The 16,014-nt window shown below is 47.6% G+C and overlaps 1 protein-coding gene across 4 annotated transcripts in view; it reads right to left on the minus strand.

The window, feature by feature from the left end:
- NCAM1 (neural cell adhesion molecule 1) overlaps positions 1 to 7,831 on the minus strand; it is a 79,560-nt gene extending 71,729 nt beyond the window's left edge. For 3 of the 4 annotated variants that reach the window (XM_082070219.1, XM_082070220.1, XM_082070218.1), the window contains exon 1: positions 7,515 to 7,831. In XM_082070219.1, coding sequence (XP_081926345.1) covers positions 7,515 to 7,566 — 52 coding nt within the window. In that variant the 5' untranslated portion in view covers positions 7,567 to 7,831. The remainder of the gene's footprint in view (positions 1 to 7,514) is intronic. The other variant, XM_082070221.1, reaches the window with a different exon arrangement.
- Between the last annotated feature and the right edge of the window lie 8,183 nt (positions 7,832 to 16,014).

The following is a 16,014-nucleotide window of genomic DNA, read 5'->3' on the forward strand; positions in this document are numbered from 1 at the left end:
TCACAGATGGAAATTAACATGACTTCGCCAAGGGGAAGCCGTGCTTGACCAACCCCATTGACTTTTACGAGGACATAACGCGGTGGATGGATGGTGGCAGAGCGGTGGACGTGATCCACCTTGACCTGAGTGAGGCATTGACACCGTGATCCACCTTGACCTGAGTGAGGCATTGACACCGTGATCCACCTTGACCTGAGTGAGGCATTGACACCGTGATCCACCTTGACCTGGGTGAGGCATTGACACCGTGATCCACCTTGACCTGAGTGAGGCATTGACACCGTGATCCACCTTGACCTGGGTGAGGCATTGACACCGTGATCCACCTTGACCTGAGTGAGGCATTGACACCGTGATCCACCTTGACCTGGGTGAGGCATTGACACCGTGTCCCACAGCCCCTCTGCTCTGCCCTGGGGAGACCACACCTGGAATCTTGTGTCCAGTTGTGGCCCCTCAGTTCCAGCAGGACAGGGAACTGCTGGAGAGAGTCCAGCGCAGCCACCAAGATGCTGGAGGGAGTGGAGCATCTCCCGTGTGAGGAAAGGCTGAGGGAGCTGGGGCTCTGGAGCTGGACAAGAGGACACTGAGGGGGGACTCATTCCTGGGGATCAATATGGAAAGGTCCCCCTTTCCATATTGAGGATGTCAGGTGTCAGGTGTCAGGAGGATGGAGCCAGGCTCTTCTGGTGACAACCAGGGACAGGACAAGGGGTAATGGGTGCAAACTGCAACACAGGAGGTTCAGCTTAAATTTGAGAAGAAACTTCTCATAACCACCGCAAACGGACTCAATTTGCAGGCCAACACTCTTACTTATTACGCCACAGCTCCTTTCAAAATCGCATTCCCAGTACATTGTACTTTAAATATGGACACACACCCCTTTTATCTGTACATCTTCTCATTTATAATACCAAGCAAGATAGCTTGAGAGCTCTCATTCATTGAAACAGCTCCATCATTCCCTAAAGTTCACGTTTCAATATCTCAGAACAAAACGTTCGAGGTTTTGTTGAGACTGTCAGGCACCTTCCATGATTACACAGGGATGTCTGATGTCACAGTCCCAGCAAAGCTCACCCTTCCTGCACCTGCAGCCAGGACAGACAGAGCGCAGACACAGGCAAAGACACACCAACACGTCACCCCACGCTGCTCCGAAGTAACAGCTGGAGTAACGTCAAACCACATTACCAGAGCAACCATGGAGGCCTAAAAAAAAGTGTTGTCATTCCAAAACTTCCCCATCCTGAAAATTTCCCCAATCTTTACACCTTCCACGTGTTTTTCAAAGGTATCGGGGCCCAGAGTTTTGGCCACCGTACTCATAAAAGGCAAACACTCAACTTTTCACCAATATTTCATTTTAAATGCTAATTGCCCGATAATGCGGAGTATTTGTACATCTAATGGAGAGTATCCTCGTCCTGCGGGTCACATCACACAGCGGCGGGTCGCTCCCCTGCTCACCCGCCCTGGGCGCTCGGGCTCCTGACAAGCCAGGGCTGCTCCACATGAAACGCGGGGACCAAATGGGACCGTTCTTCCACAAAACACTGCGCTAATTCTCCCGCATTCAGCCCTTCCACTTGAATGGAATAAAAACCCTTTTGAGAACAACAATTCCAGCTCCCCCCGCCCGCCCCCCTTTTTTCTCGGGCACACTATGGGACTCCTCAGTGCACGCACAATGCAAATAAGGCAAACTTCCTTTGAAAGGGTGATTAATATGCAAAGCAGCCTGCTTTTTAGTGGATGTGAAGAACCACCAACAAGCATTTCCAAATTCTGAGGTTTCTTCAATTATTTCCAGTGTTTATTTTCAACATGAGATTATGCAATAATACCACGCATCAAGACCAATTTGCCAATACTGTGCAAACAATACCAAATTGGCTCTTCATCTTTTGTATCATATTTAAATGCAGCCTTGAATATGCTAGCTATGAAGGCAAAAAAACAACCTGAATTTTCAACTCCTTGATGTATATCAATCTGCACGTTGAAAAGACTGCATTTAAACCCATAGTACCTCACTGCACTTTTTTTTAGATAAATATTTAGAGGATTTTTTTAATACAAAACAAGATAGTTTACAGTATTACAAACTAATTTCAGTAACAATTAACTAACTTCTGTATGAATATATTGCAGTTCCAGTAACACTTAAAGTACTTTTTTATATAGTTGCTTTTGGGGTAAGAGAGAGAATGCACAAGACATCCAGAAAGGCCCATTCAGATCTGAAGACGCTGATTTTCTATTTCCATTGTATACAATTTTCAGCGCTATTTCTCATAATTGATCACCTGGTCAACTGCACTTTCTGTGCACAACTCAGCCAGGATGCTCCTATGGAAAGGACCTTTCGAGTGCCGATATATTACCATGCTCTGTCCCAAATGAGCTCAAAATGCAGACTGAATATGTTAACCGACCCATTTCTTACTCCAGCCCTTGATTTCATACACTTTCCAACCTTTTCACACGGGTTTAAACACTCCCGGCCAGGTCTTTGGAAAGGCCTTTTGAGTTAACAAACGTGGTAAATTATTAAGCGTCAACAAGTAAGCAAATAATTAACATTCTTGTTTGTCTTAAAGATTTCAACCTTGACACATATCGCTAATATAAGCAGAAATGAAAAAGTAAATTAAATACTTCAGTAAGTGTCTATTATAAGTACTTTATAGCAGTAGCTGTACTGAAATTACAGAACCGAGGTTGGAAGGGACCTCCTGAGATCATCCAGTCCAACAGGGGGAAGCAGCTCCCAGAGGTCACCCAGAGGTCTGCTCAGATGGGTTTCAATAGCTCCATGGATAGAGGCTCCACAATCGCTCCGGGCACCCTACTCCAGGATTCCGCCACCCCCTCCACAACAAAAATAAAGGGGTTTGATCTGCGTTCTTACGTTTGGACGGGATTTCCCGTATTCCACTCTGTGCCCGTTGTCTCTTGTCCTTGGAACTCTAGAAGCCGCAAGTATGACTCACTGCATGGACAGCAATTCTATGCCTTCCATCATCATCTTAGATAGAGCGAAAGCTATCGCACTTCCACTGGGAGCAAAATAATTATTTTAATCTGAATTTTATCCTTGATTTGTATCTATTCTACTTTCTTTAGGCATCCGTATCGCAAACTAAAAACCAGAGGAAAACCTCATTGCGGTACTCAGCAGCGACTGCCTCAACACTTCGGAGTGCAACGTGTCCCAAGGAACCCAAAACCCGCCCCTTGGCTCTCGCAGTAACTTCAAAAGGCAACGTTCCTAATGAGCAGCTGCATTTCAACACCATGAACTGAAAGGGCATAATGGCACTGCCGCCAAACCCACCTCATTTACATCCCTTTGCATCAGCAAGGGCTTTAAACCATGGTAATGTGTTTTCCTAAACAAAAGAAACCAGAGACAGCGTAGATCTGACCTTCAAATTTGCTTCTGTAATTTCTGCCTCAAAGTCTATCTGCCTGGTGGCTCTTTTCTCCCCTCCAGGACTTGAGCGTTGTGATGAAAACCAACACATCAGCCCTGGAAAACACGCGCAAAGGACACGTTCAGCAAAGTGGGGACGCCTGGGGGCTGCAGTTCTCTTACAGACCCCCCCTCGGCCAGGCTGCTCCCAGACATTCGCCCTGGCACACATGGATATTGTAGAAAGATATTAATACAGTTTTGCTTGTGAATGTTTTCAAACATCCATATTTACAATTTAGTCGGTTTATGTATTTTGTCTCACATTTCAGATCTTCCTCAGGGTATGGAAATGGGAAAACAAAAGTGACACCAGCTTTCCGTTGCACCTGAAGAACATCGGCATGGCCCCTACTTGCATTTTCTGCCCGTTCTCTTTATAAAAGCTGCGATACGCACTCGCAGAGACAACAGCTGCTCCCGGTCTGCTCATACAGGCGTTTAGAGAAGTTCACAATATCTTACTATTTGCAAGTTTGGAGTTAGAATTGTTCCTGACAGATCAAACCATGCTGAAGGATGCTGCCCCGCAACACCAGTGCTTCCAAAGCCACACGAGAAAACCGCTGAAAAACCAGAACTGTGCATTCTGCATATAAACAGTATCACCAGGTGTGTTCAATAATGAGTAAAAATGCAGGATGGCCTTTTAAAGGAGAAGATAAATGTGCTTTTGTCTCTTACTGAAGCTATTTTCCTGTTCCTTGAAGACTGATGGCAGCAGATGCAGCGCTCCCCCCTCCATCAATTGGTTCTGCTTTCCTGCCAGCCCGACGAGGCAAATCCACGGCACTACCCCCCTTTCCCGCCGCCCAAAAGCAAGCAAAACACCCAAAAGCCCGTGTCATCCTCTATCAACAAGAAACAATCACTTATACCCAATGGCAAAAAGAGTCTATCCTTAAAATAAGTTTCTGGAGATGAGCCAAGGCAAGTGAAGGCACTTTCAGTCTGGAGAGCAGCCACAATCTTTAACACTTAAAAACGGGGTATTCATTAAATTGCTATTACACCAAATGTGAAAAAACCACACGACACACATGAAACACCCCCAGAAAACCTCAAAAGTCAGGACTCTTCAAGTTCACATGTCAAGAGGATAAAGCTTATACAATATACTCTGTTATTTAAGAAACCATAGTTCTCAGGATGGAAATGGAAGATGAGCCATCTGCTGTGTCTATAAATCAGCCTCTAAATTAAAACATTCTCGTATAATTTAACAGTAGATTAAATAAATTATCACTACCACAGGCCATGGAATATAGGATTATTCTAGAAGATGTAAAGGCGCTCTTTTGTTCTGAACCTTCCATGTAACTATTGCTTAGAAGTAACTATTGCTCTCCAGGGATTCTTCACTAACAAGCATCTATCTCGTGTCTCCTCTTACACCTAAGGCGCTGTAAAGCTGTAGTTAGGGTTTCTTTATTAGCATCATTGTAGCTGCTCCCCTTCTTTCACTGACATCTCCTTCAACATCACAGCTTCCAAAACCACACGCAATAGCCTCTCTCCCCCCACATCAGAGTGTGGTGAGGTCAGCTGGGAAAAAAGGTACAAGCTTTAGCAGACCAAAGCATCCTTTAGCATGGAAAGCTTAACTATGTGCTCGGTGCTGCTTTCACCATAAACAGCGCTGCTGCTTTGTTCTAGCTTTTTAATATTTTATTTGGGTTTTTTGTTCTCCATTTTATGCTGATTTAACAGTCCGGTTCCAGCTGTGCAGCTCCCTAGGCACTCTATGAATTCATAATTGTTATTATTGGATAAACACGCGTTCGAGTGGGGCAACAGATGATACGCAGATAATTCTTCTTTGCTTACTCCCATCTATTTCCCCTGTAAAAAACGCTTTATTCTCCCCTCCCACGGCCGAGAAAGCCCGTGTGAAGGTGTCAGAGAGGCGACAGAACAGAGCCACAGATAGTCTGGCATCTTAGAGCGGCTGAGATTAAGAATGTATGCAGAGATAGCGATTAGAGGGCGCGGCCGAGCCAGATGCAGAGCTGTGCTGAAAACGGACGGCAAGTCCCCCTTATTTGTTACATACACACCCTCTAATAAGCAGTAACGCATTTTTCTCAGATTATAATGAAGAGAAGCTATATAGTAGTGCATATGACGCAGGAGAGCCGTGCGGTGTAAAGAACGGGTGTTGTGCTGATGTTAAACAGGTGTCTTGGTTGGGCAACAGACTCTGGCGCACTGGTGGCAATGGTGCGCCATGATGGAGCTGAGCAGAGCCGCGACAAAGCAGCCACTGGTACTCTGTTAGCAGACTCAGCTACAGCAGAATTAATTGCTTAAGGAGATAAGGAATCACCTGGGCGGGAGTGAGGCAATGAGGAGTTACGGTAGTTAAGGACAGAACCGAAGCGAAGGGTGAAAAGAAACTGTGCAGCAAGGTTTGTAATAGCAGTGATGGGAATGAGTAGTGCCCTGGGGTACGTTGCAAGGACACAGGAGCTACCCCAAGAGAGCAGGGGTCTGGACAGAGAGCTTCACTGGCATTACAAGAGCAGCGATCGGGAAGTAGCTATGAAATGATGAGCTGAGACGGGAATGCAAGAAGTAAAGGCAATTGCAGTTTGGAGGTAAAGATAACAGGGACAATTGGGCTTGGTGCTTTAGGCCAAAATGCTTGCGAAGGGGAGGGAAGAGAGCTGTAGGACAGGGAGGAAACGGCCGCAGCCAAGAGTGGGTGCAGAAGGCCCTGGGGACACTTCGCGGTGTGCGTGGGTAAGGACAGCGCACCGGCTCCGGGGTGACGAGGATGGCGCTGGGGACGGCGCTGGGGACGGCGCTGGGGACGGCGCTGGGGACGGCGCTGGGGACGGCGCTGGGGACGGCGCTGGGGACGGCGCTGGGGACGGCGCTGGGGACGGCGCTGGGGACGGCGCTGGGGACGGCGCTGGGGACGGCGCTGGGGACGGCGCTGGGGACGGCGCTGGGGACGCGGGGCGGCCCACGCTGGCCGAGGGGGCGGTGTCAGCACAGGTGTGGCCCGACCCGGACCGCACCCACCGGGCGGTGGTGCCGCGGGCAGGTGAGGCGGCGGGGCCGTTATGGCCGTTGGTGACCCGAGCGCTAACGACCGCGCTCGCGCGGGGCCGCCCCCTCCAGCCCCCCCGCCCCGCCTGCCACTCCCTTAACGGCAGCGGCGCGCGGCCCGCGCCCCCGCCCGGCGCCCCCCGCCCTCCCGCAGCGCCGTCCCCGCTCCATCCCCGCCAGCCGCCCCGCTCCCCTCCGCTTTTTGGGCGGTGGTGGGGTTTTTGTGGTTGTATTTTGGTTGCTGGTGCGGTTTTTTTTGTGGGTTTTTTTTTTCCCCTGGTTTTCTTGCCCACAGCTGCTCCAACCCCCGCCTCCAATTGCAATCGCATCTCTCCCCTCCCCGCGCTGCAATTTCTGCCCGGCACATGCACCGCTTGCAAGAATGAGGGCGGGCGGGCGGCGGCGGCCGAGGGGAGGGTGTGGGCGTCGCTGCGTAGCGCAGTAGCATCCTCAATATTCACAATGAAATGGACGCGACAACGCAAACCCGCCGCCTCCTCGCACCGCGGCACCATGAACACAGCGCACGTAGCATCCCCTCCGCTCCGCTCGCCTCCCCTGTGCCCATCTCCATTGTCTGGCACGCCCAGCACACCGAACCGCCAGCCCGGGGGCTCCCGGGGGGGGCCGCTCCTCTGTCGCACCCGCGGAACGGCAGCACCGGAGCGCAGATCGAGCCGCTCGCTCACACCCTCCCCACCCACCCGCCCCTCCGCTTTCTCCTGTCAAATTCGCACAGCTCGAGCCATCTTTCCCCTCCGGCTTCCACGACAGCGAACAATGTGCACGAATCAGCGGCCCCGTCACGCACACCGGGCGCGGCTCGGGGGGGACCCCACCATGGGTTATTTCCCCCACAAGCCCAGCGGGGCGCAGGGGCGGCGGGGGCTGCCCGACCCCATTGTTCGCTCCACCAGGTCCCGGCGTTACCTCGCCCCAGCCCCGGGCAGCGCCCCAGCCCCGGCCCCGCACGTACCTGCGGCTCCAAGCAAAAACAACGTCCAGGGCAGCACGGTGGCTAGCAGCATCGCAGCCAGCTAGGGAAGGGAAAGCCGCTTGCGAAATAGCCTATTCCTGCAGCCTGAAAGAAACGCAGCTCCCTTCGGTTATTTTTCCGCTTTGTGCCCCGTCTCCCTTCGCCGCCGCTCCCGCCGCCGGCCGCTCCGGCTCCGCGCTCCCGCACCGCCTTCTGCCGGCTGCGCCCCGGCCGCGTCCCGGCACCGCCGCCTTGACTGACAGCGGCCTCAGCACCGCGGCCCGGATCCCTGCGCCGCCGCTCTCGCGCGGCAGACCACACCGCCGTGTTCTTCCACCCGCGCCCGCCTCAAATAGTGCAGCGCACCCGCGCAGAGGGCGCTGCGGGGCGCGGAGCGGGCTCGGCACCCCCGGCGCTGAGGCTGCGGCGGGGCCGCCCGGGGCTCGGCGGCGCTCCCGCTCGGGGCAGGGCGGCGGCGGCGGCTTCGGGGCTAGTTTAGTGCCAAAAATGAAATTAACGAATCAACCGGCGTGCGGGAATTTGGGAAGGGATTTCCGTGCCGGTCTGGCCGGCGCCGAGCCGAAAGCATGCCTGCGGGGAGGCAGGTGCAAGGTGAAGAGAGCAAGGGGAACATCATTTTATCAATCCCCTGCTCTTGGGGTTGATCTTTTGTTCCATTTTTGCATGAGGGGGCAGAACTTGCTCAGAAATCACCGGAGTCCCAGGGGCAGGAGTTTTTACAGGCACCATTTTGTCACAGCCAAGAGTTGTGGCAAAAGCCGGGCGGGAACTGCGGGTCAAGAGATGCTCGTGGAGATGCAGCGATGAAGGAAGAGGGTGGCCGCCTTACGGACCATTTCTCCCAAGCCTCCCTCCGCACGGCTCCGCAGATCCCTCCAGCCACCCCAGCTCGCACTGACAGCACACCAGAGCCGTGCTAACGACTTCCATGTGTGTTTGCACATACGCACAGAATATCTTGTCACTCAACGTGTTGTCTACACCAACACCCACAGCAGCAACTTGAAGATCTGAGAGGCAGTGGGCACTCAGGCATGGTATGAAAGACGATGTCAATTCAGTACTGGGTGTACAGGATAATTAAAGCTAAAAAGCCAGTTTTTAACTAGATTTACACCGCAATCCACAAAGCCTGTCCTCTTCAGGTTATCGTGCTCCTCCTGTACCTTCCCATACTGCAGGAACTGCTGAGCGCCCTCATTACTTGAGTACAGTATTGCTCTGCGATCTGTGAACAAGGGGAAGAAAGTTCTTAGGAAAAAAAGAACATTTAAGCATTTATTTTATTCATGCATGGCACACCGTCTGTGTTTTCATTTCATTAGTATTAGAGAAAAACACTTCAACTGAAGTAGATCTTCGTCACAACATGCTAAATAATTTGGCTTAGGTGGCTAATTGTAGTTGCTGTCTTAAAATGAAATTCAGAATACCCGGAGTAGTTGTGAACATGTAAGGACTTCTAATGCCACAGCAAACTGCCAAGCAGAAGATAGCTTAGATAAAGAGCCAACACCCTTTGAGTACAATTGATAACAGTATTGCCAACAATATTTCAATGTAGTCAATCCATTCCAGTATTTTGCTGTTAGTGGTCTAAAGGATCATTCCGGGCCAGATCATATTCTTTTATTTTATCCTTTTCTGCTTGAGAAATCCCTTCCCCCTTTTCATTTTAGAAAAATCCTTCTCTAAAAGAAACAACAAAATCACTTATTGCAGTGTGATTGAAAACATGCCTCCTTTGGTCTGCCTGGCCCACGGCCCCATGCTGGATTGATTATCTGCAGAGAGCAACCTTGCTCAGCCGTGCCATGTGCTATTACTCAACTCGCCCCCCCAGCTTCACACCCGTCCCCGCTCCCTGCAGACGCGCATTCCTGAGCTCTGCGTCCCACCCCCTCCAACACAAGGTCACCCAGCCGGGAAGATGCCAATATTAATGTGAAGTTTTTCAGGTCATACGGATGCTTGGCTCGGAGCATTTGGGAATAGGAAGCCAACCTCTCACCAGGTGTGTTTGCTTGGGATAAAAACTCCAAGGAGAAAGAGTATCCTGAACTAGTAACGCGACTTCTGGGTACACATTAAATACCTTCCCTCTTATATGAAAGAGCGCATTGAGTTTACATAAATTATTACACAAATTTAGCGGATTAAATGAACGAGCTGTTTCAGAGAGGCAGTATCTCCATCACCCATCAAACCAGAACATTTTGGAAGAGTCCCGCCTTGTTTCTTCACCCTTTCAACTGCTGGTTGACAAACATGGATGAACATAGCGGCAAGCCACCTGCTTCTCCTTGGGTGTCCCCTCTGCCGTCAGCTGTCCCAATGGGTTTGCCCCATAAAGAGTGACCCCAAAGGATAACGAAACACGGCGTCATGAGGAGTGCTCTTTTTACAGCTCCACCAGCTGAATTTCAAGCACTATGGAATTCCTGAGTCTCTACCCTGAGCAGTAAGACCAGCTCCTTTGCACTCAGCCAGATTAGTGCCCCGTCATTTCCTATGAGAGTGAGTTGTCGTACTGTTATTAGTACTGTCAGAAATAGTTTGTAGAATTAGTTCTAGTTCCCAGAGGCCTTACACAAGTGTCCGTTGCTTTCCCTGCTACAAAAAGCGTCTAGATACACGAACACCTTATAAAAGTCACATTTATAGCATTCATAATAAGAGATCATGGCAGTGCACAGGTCATTATAAATTGAATGAGGAAACTGTAACACTAATTGATAAGATGCAACTGTCCATTTTTTATGAGCCGCTGGTGATATTTTTCCATGAAATCTCAGTCATCTTAAAAAAAAAAAACAAATCAGCAGAACAGCAAAAAGCTTCTGAATAATTTTAAAACAAAATTGTGGATTTTATGACCAAAGTCAAATAGAGACAGGTCCCAAGCACATCCAGCATATCCACATTGAATGAGGTGTTCTAAGTACATTACCTGAAACACTTCCCCTGTTTTGTCGTTAACTGACATCTGCGAGCCATGCCCATTCCCTTATTTTCCTCAATCTGTGAAATAAAAAGGGCAAACACACAAATCAAAAATGACAGTGCAACTTTCAGTTATTGACCTCATTGGGTACTTTGCGTAAAAGCGACCAGGATATTTGGATTGGGTTTTCTCCCAGGTTTAGAACCAGCAGCAATTGTATCTATCAAATTAACGCTACTTCGACTGTGCAAACGTGAGGGTGAGCGATCCAGGGGTTTAACCACACAGAGTAGGTGCAGCTTCAACGCCCCACAAAGGCTGTAGAATAACGCTGTCTGCAGCTGGCATTGCCTTTCTCCTGACATAACTGCTCACTGGTGGGCGTTTGAGGCAGGATTATTACCGGATGCACTGGAAATTCTCTAAGACATTAAAGAATTGTGTGGGGTCAAGAGAGGACTTCAGCTGCCAAGCTAGAAAGGGATGACCCAGCTGCCAGCGATGCCTCGTGCTCCGTCTGGGAGAAGACAAATCTACAATCTAAAATCACCACCGAGGTCAAATCCCAAGATCCAAACCTGATGCAACAGGCCCGTAATAACCGTTGCTATGACAGGTGTTGTATGTTGCTGATCATCGAAAAGCAACGGGAATTATTTTCATCAACGTGCCCCTTAAGGTAGCGTCATTAAGGAGAGGTAGTCTGCAAAGAATTATTTGGGATTTGCTGTGGGAGACATTAGATCCAGATTTATAAACCACAAAGCAGACTTATTACTTATTTGTAAATGGGCACCCATGGGTGGCACACAGAGCAAACGCACTCCAGTGGGATCTCTGGACAAAGTCTTACTCCATGCTCTGTAGATATTGATGGTGATGGATAATAACACTATGCAAAATGCACCTCAAATCAATATTCTTCTTCACAGACAGGCAATACAAGGATAGTCCCTTAAAATATTCTTCTCTTTGTAAGGAAATCTTAATAAAGAAAAAAATACTGGTATCTCCCCTTCCTCCTTTGGGCAATATCGCTCACGAAACTGTGCAGGCTCTTCTGGTGATGTCATAAACCACAAGAATGAAGATGAAGTCATCAGGATTGGAGAGATAAAATGACAATCCAGAAATACAGAATCTTGGCATTAAATCGTATGTGTTCTATCTCCACACCTGGAACACACTCCAGCACTGGCCTCAGCACTCGTGCTGCTCTGGGGTTGTTCTTGCTGCACCTGTGCGAGTAGGGGATTGTTCCATCTGCAGAGCCAAGAAAATACACCCGTGGGTGCTGTCAACCAGGGAAAGACGCTCCATGAAGGTGTCCTGTCGGTCTGACCCACAACGGAAATGTCACCAACGATCTAATGGCATTCCTACAAGTTATCTGGCAGTTCCTTCCCATGTAGCTTTGGAAGTGAAAGAAATCTTCCATCTTTGGAGGTAAAAACTTGCAATTCAATGTCTATGCTCCCATATATAAGATCATTACACTTACAGTGTGCAGTAAATGTCTCATTTTAACCTTTTTAATCTATCCAGTTGCCATGGTTTAATCCCAGCTAGCAATCAAAGGCCACGATAGCTGCTGATATCCGTGATCAGAACCACAGAAAATAAGGGGGCTGTAAAGAATACATCAGGATTAATTGCCTGCTCTTTTATACTCTTCCCATGGTATCACTTGTATTTGTTTTAATTTTAAGTATTTTGATTAGCCAAGGCATCTAAAGCACATTCGTCACCCAGTGCCTCTAAATAATAGCATAGCCACCCCTGATACCTATTTTAAAAGAGCAGCTGTCCTGGTTCTGCTTTTATTTATACTAATGTTAGTTAGAAGACTCATCACCATATTATGTGGAGTAATGCACGTGTAAAACCAGTATATATAAAATTAGAATAGAGGAGACTGAAACGCTAGGGTGTCTCTGGCTAAACCTTTGGTAGCAAGCAATAAAAGGTTATCTTAACTTGAAAAATCCAGCCCTCAAACTGCTTTTCTTTTTAAAAAGTATAAATATGCCTGCCGGGAACATTCAAGAGTGGTACCTGCTCCGTTTGAAGAGGGCAGAGGTGATTCCTTTCAAGCCAAGGCTCCAGAACATTCCTCTTGCCATGCTTTCCATTTCTGGGGAAGAAAATTGTACAAGTAGGTGATGAGAGCAGAATGCAATGGGTGGGGAGGGGTGCGAGTTGTAACTGACGTGCAAACATCTGTCTTCATTAGAGGGACAAAGTAGACTAATAGATAATAAATAGATATTGAAAATATGGTCGTGTAAAGAAAACACAGCATTAAAGAAGCCCTGCAAATAATTTTCCTGTTGGTTCATAACTGTCACACAGTGCACATTGATAACTTTTGGAGAAGACCCATCTGCACTGCAGTCCCACCGGGAGTCTCCACTGTCCCCCTTCGTTTGTGTCACTTACACCCTACTCTTAAACAGCCATCAGAGGCTTTGTCCTCTGTCATCCTACAGCTTGTTCAGTTGTATCACCAGCTATAGAACTGCAACTTGCAGCGTTTTCTCCTGCCTTTCAGTATCACCTTCAGTTTCCTCAACATTTTAGCTGCCACTAGATTTAAGTCATAGAACAGTGAGGCTAGTAATAGAATCTCTGTCTCTGATTTCGTGTCATTTCAGCCTTATGTTTCTCTAAAAATACTGTAGATAGGTTAAAAATATGAGGAAAGCAATGCCTCTATTTTTGCATAATGGTCTTAAGATGGAAATGCAGTGAGAAATAAAAGATCCTGAAACATTCTTGCTGTGAAGGCAGAATCATTGTTCTTGAACTGCAAATATACTCTGCTTTGTTACCAAAGGAGGGATCTAGGCTCTGGGATACATAATACCCTGGAATCAGATCAGGTTGATTTGAGGCGACTAACCAGGGACATCCGGGTAGCTGCCTCATTCGGGGTGTTTAAGTTCAGCCATTAAGTATTTTGGCAGCACATCAGTATTTCAATCTTTGCCGTAGCCATTCTGGTAGCACACATAGGGCCAGATTCACTTGTGAGACTCACCAAGTGATGCCAACGCAGCCGTTGCCCATTCAATCCATATTATGGTTCCCGAAGGTTTGCCTGATGAATCCTTCCTTGATTTTTGCAGTCAGATTTTAGCACTGCTGTTCTTGTACCATAAATCTCCAATCCAAATTAATGTAATATTAAATAATCTCCTGAACGCTCAATGACAGAATGTAGACAGGGACTTCATCCCTTTGCAGGGCATTGCTTGTTATACAAAGCATTTTGCATTAAAAGATGTGGCAGGTTGTAGCTACGCTTATAGGTAAAGGTCTTAGGCTAGCACAAATGCTAATCAAGCTGTCAAAATAGGATTAGGGCAGAGTCTTGGGTGCGTGGTATTAGCTCTCTTCGCAGAAGAAGCCTCGTCTCTAACCAGGTAGTTGTTAGGTAACCCGTAATTGGCTCTGTGCCTGTGGTGATAACGTGAGCAATGCCAGATGAGCTAAGACGCTGCATTATTTTGCAGATGTCTGCCATCTGCACCGCAGCACCGGCTGGTTTTGGAGAAGGGCTGTGCCCATTGGGGAGGAGCGGGGAGAGAAGGGAAATAACGAGGAGACTATCTAACAAGTCCTCTTGGAAGCCTTTGAGATCCTGGTCAGGTAGGACGATCAGGGGAAGACACTGCGTTTGGCAGCCAGTTTGTTCCTAGGGTATAAAGCTCATTTTGATAAATCTCATGAAGATAAACGTATCATTGCACCTAAATACATTGTGTAGATCCCACTGCACTCCATCAGCAATCTTGGCGAGGTAGCGTAATTCAGCATCCTCCTTTATATTATTTTGTATTTCTAGTTTGCTCTTGGTGATGATTGCCAATATAAAACACGGTTTCCCAAAGTCCTTATTATTTTAACGGACTGCATAGAAGAACCAAACTCAGTAATTTTGAAAAGCACAGTAAAAAAGAGGTCTTGCCCAGGACAGCACACAATCTGAACAGATGAAACTGAACACATTGACAAATTGTATTTAGTGACGTGCCTTGTGCTTCCCTATAGGAAATCTGTGACCGGCAGGGAACTGCAAACAGAGCTCCTGAGCTTCAGGTTAAACCGTAAACCAAAAGGCCAATCCTGAAAGCAGTAGGATGGAATTAAATGCCAGAACAACAAAACATTATTTCTCCTCCCCCACTTTGTGGAAAGCTCTGGTACAATAACGTGAGCAATTAAGAGGTTGACTACAGAGAAACTGGAGTCTCGTAAGGGAACGTGGACTGACTTCCCTCTACCCTTTCTTTATCTACGTGCTCACCATAGCGACTTTTGCAATAGGGATTAGTTTACAACAGGATCTGTTGTGGTCTGGTTGAGATCAAGGAGCTGTTTTGCTTTTAAGTCCATACTGGATCACCACTTGCAAGCATGACTACTGGTTTTCAGCATCCTAATAAGGACCATAAGCAGTGTAGGTGATTTGCCTGACAGCATCCTTTGTTTTCTTACACACCAAGTCAAAAGCTTTATTTTCATTGATAGAACAATTAGAAGAGATGTGTGAAGCTCCATAGGAGAAAACTGGGTCCACATGACATTATATTTATCTGGGAAAAGTATCTCCTGAGGGGAACAGCAGCACAGGGTGTACTGGCTGTCCTGGGGGTGCTAGGTCACACTGTATTAAAAGCTATTAAATGTCATATTTCATGTAACAGTCAAATCTAAGCTGTGATTTGTTCTTTCAAGCAAATGCTACAAGGCCTTTGGAAGTATGGTATCTTGCTCTCTTCTGCCAGTTTTAGTTTTGTTTCTTATTATTTCAGTTCCGCATTAGAGGGGATGTAAATCCCTTCTCAAAGACAAGCTATCCCGCAATGATGTTTTCTGAATGAAAGTCGTTGCCATTCTACAGGGCACGCTCCTTTCTCCTTTTTTTAAGCCTAAACCAGCCCCTTGGGCACCGTAACCTTCATTGGCACGAGCGCTGTGTCACAGGAGATGACTCATAATTACAGCAGCAATCAATACCTGCAATGCATTTCTTTCACAGCACCACTAAGAGTCAGATATGTCTATATAATAAGGGCCTTAAATATCGCCATTTGTAATGTGCTTAAGTTTGATGTCAGCATTTACTTCATAAGAGGTAATAGTGTTATGAAAGTTGCTGCACTGGGCAAGGAAATCTCCCTGCCAATTTTGCAAATTTCTCTCTTATGTTTCTGACCAAGATTCACTCCTAAAATAATCCTACCACAACAAAGCCTGGTCCTGAAGACAGCCAACGACTATGTGCCTGTGGCCTGCTTGATATTTCCCTAGCAGTATTTGACTTTAAATGTACACAGGCATGCTTGCAGTGTTAACAGAGCAGCTGTGTGGCAGCAAATACTAAAGGGCCACATTACACAAGCAAAATTCCAGCTAAGCCAGCACTCTCCAGGGCACTTACCATTTCACACGGGTCCTCCGAGCTACCCCTTCGAGTTACCTGGAGACCTGTGTAAAATGAAAGAAATCGTTGAAATCTACTTGAATTTA

Source organism: Streptopelia decaocto (genome assembly GCF_964273445.1).
Source record: "Streptopelia decaocto genome assembly, chromosome: 21".
NCBI classification, from domain to species: domain Eukaryota; kingdom Metazoa; phylum Chordata; class Aves; order Columbiformes; family Columbidae; genus Streptopelia; species Streptopelia decaocto.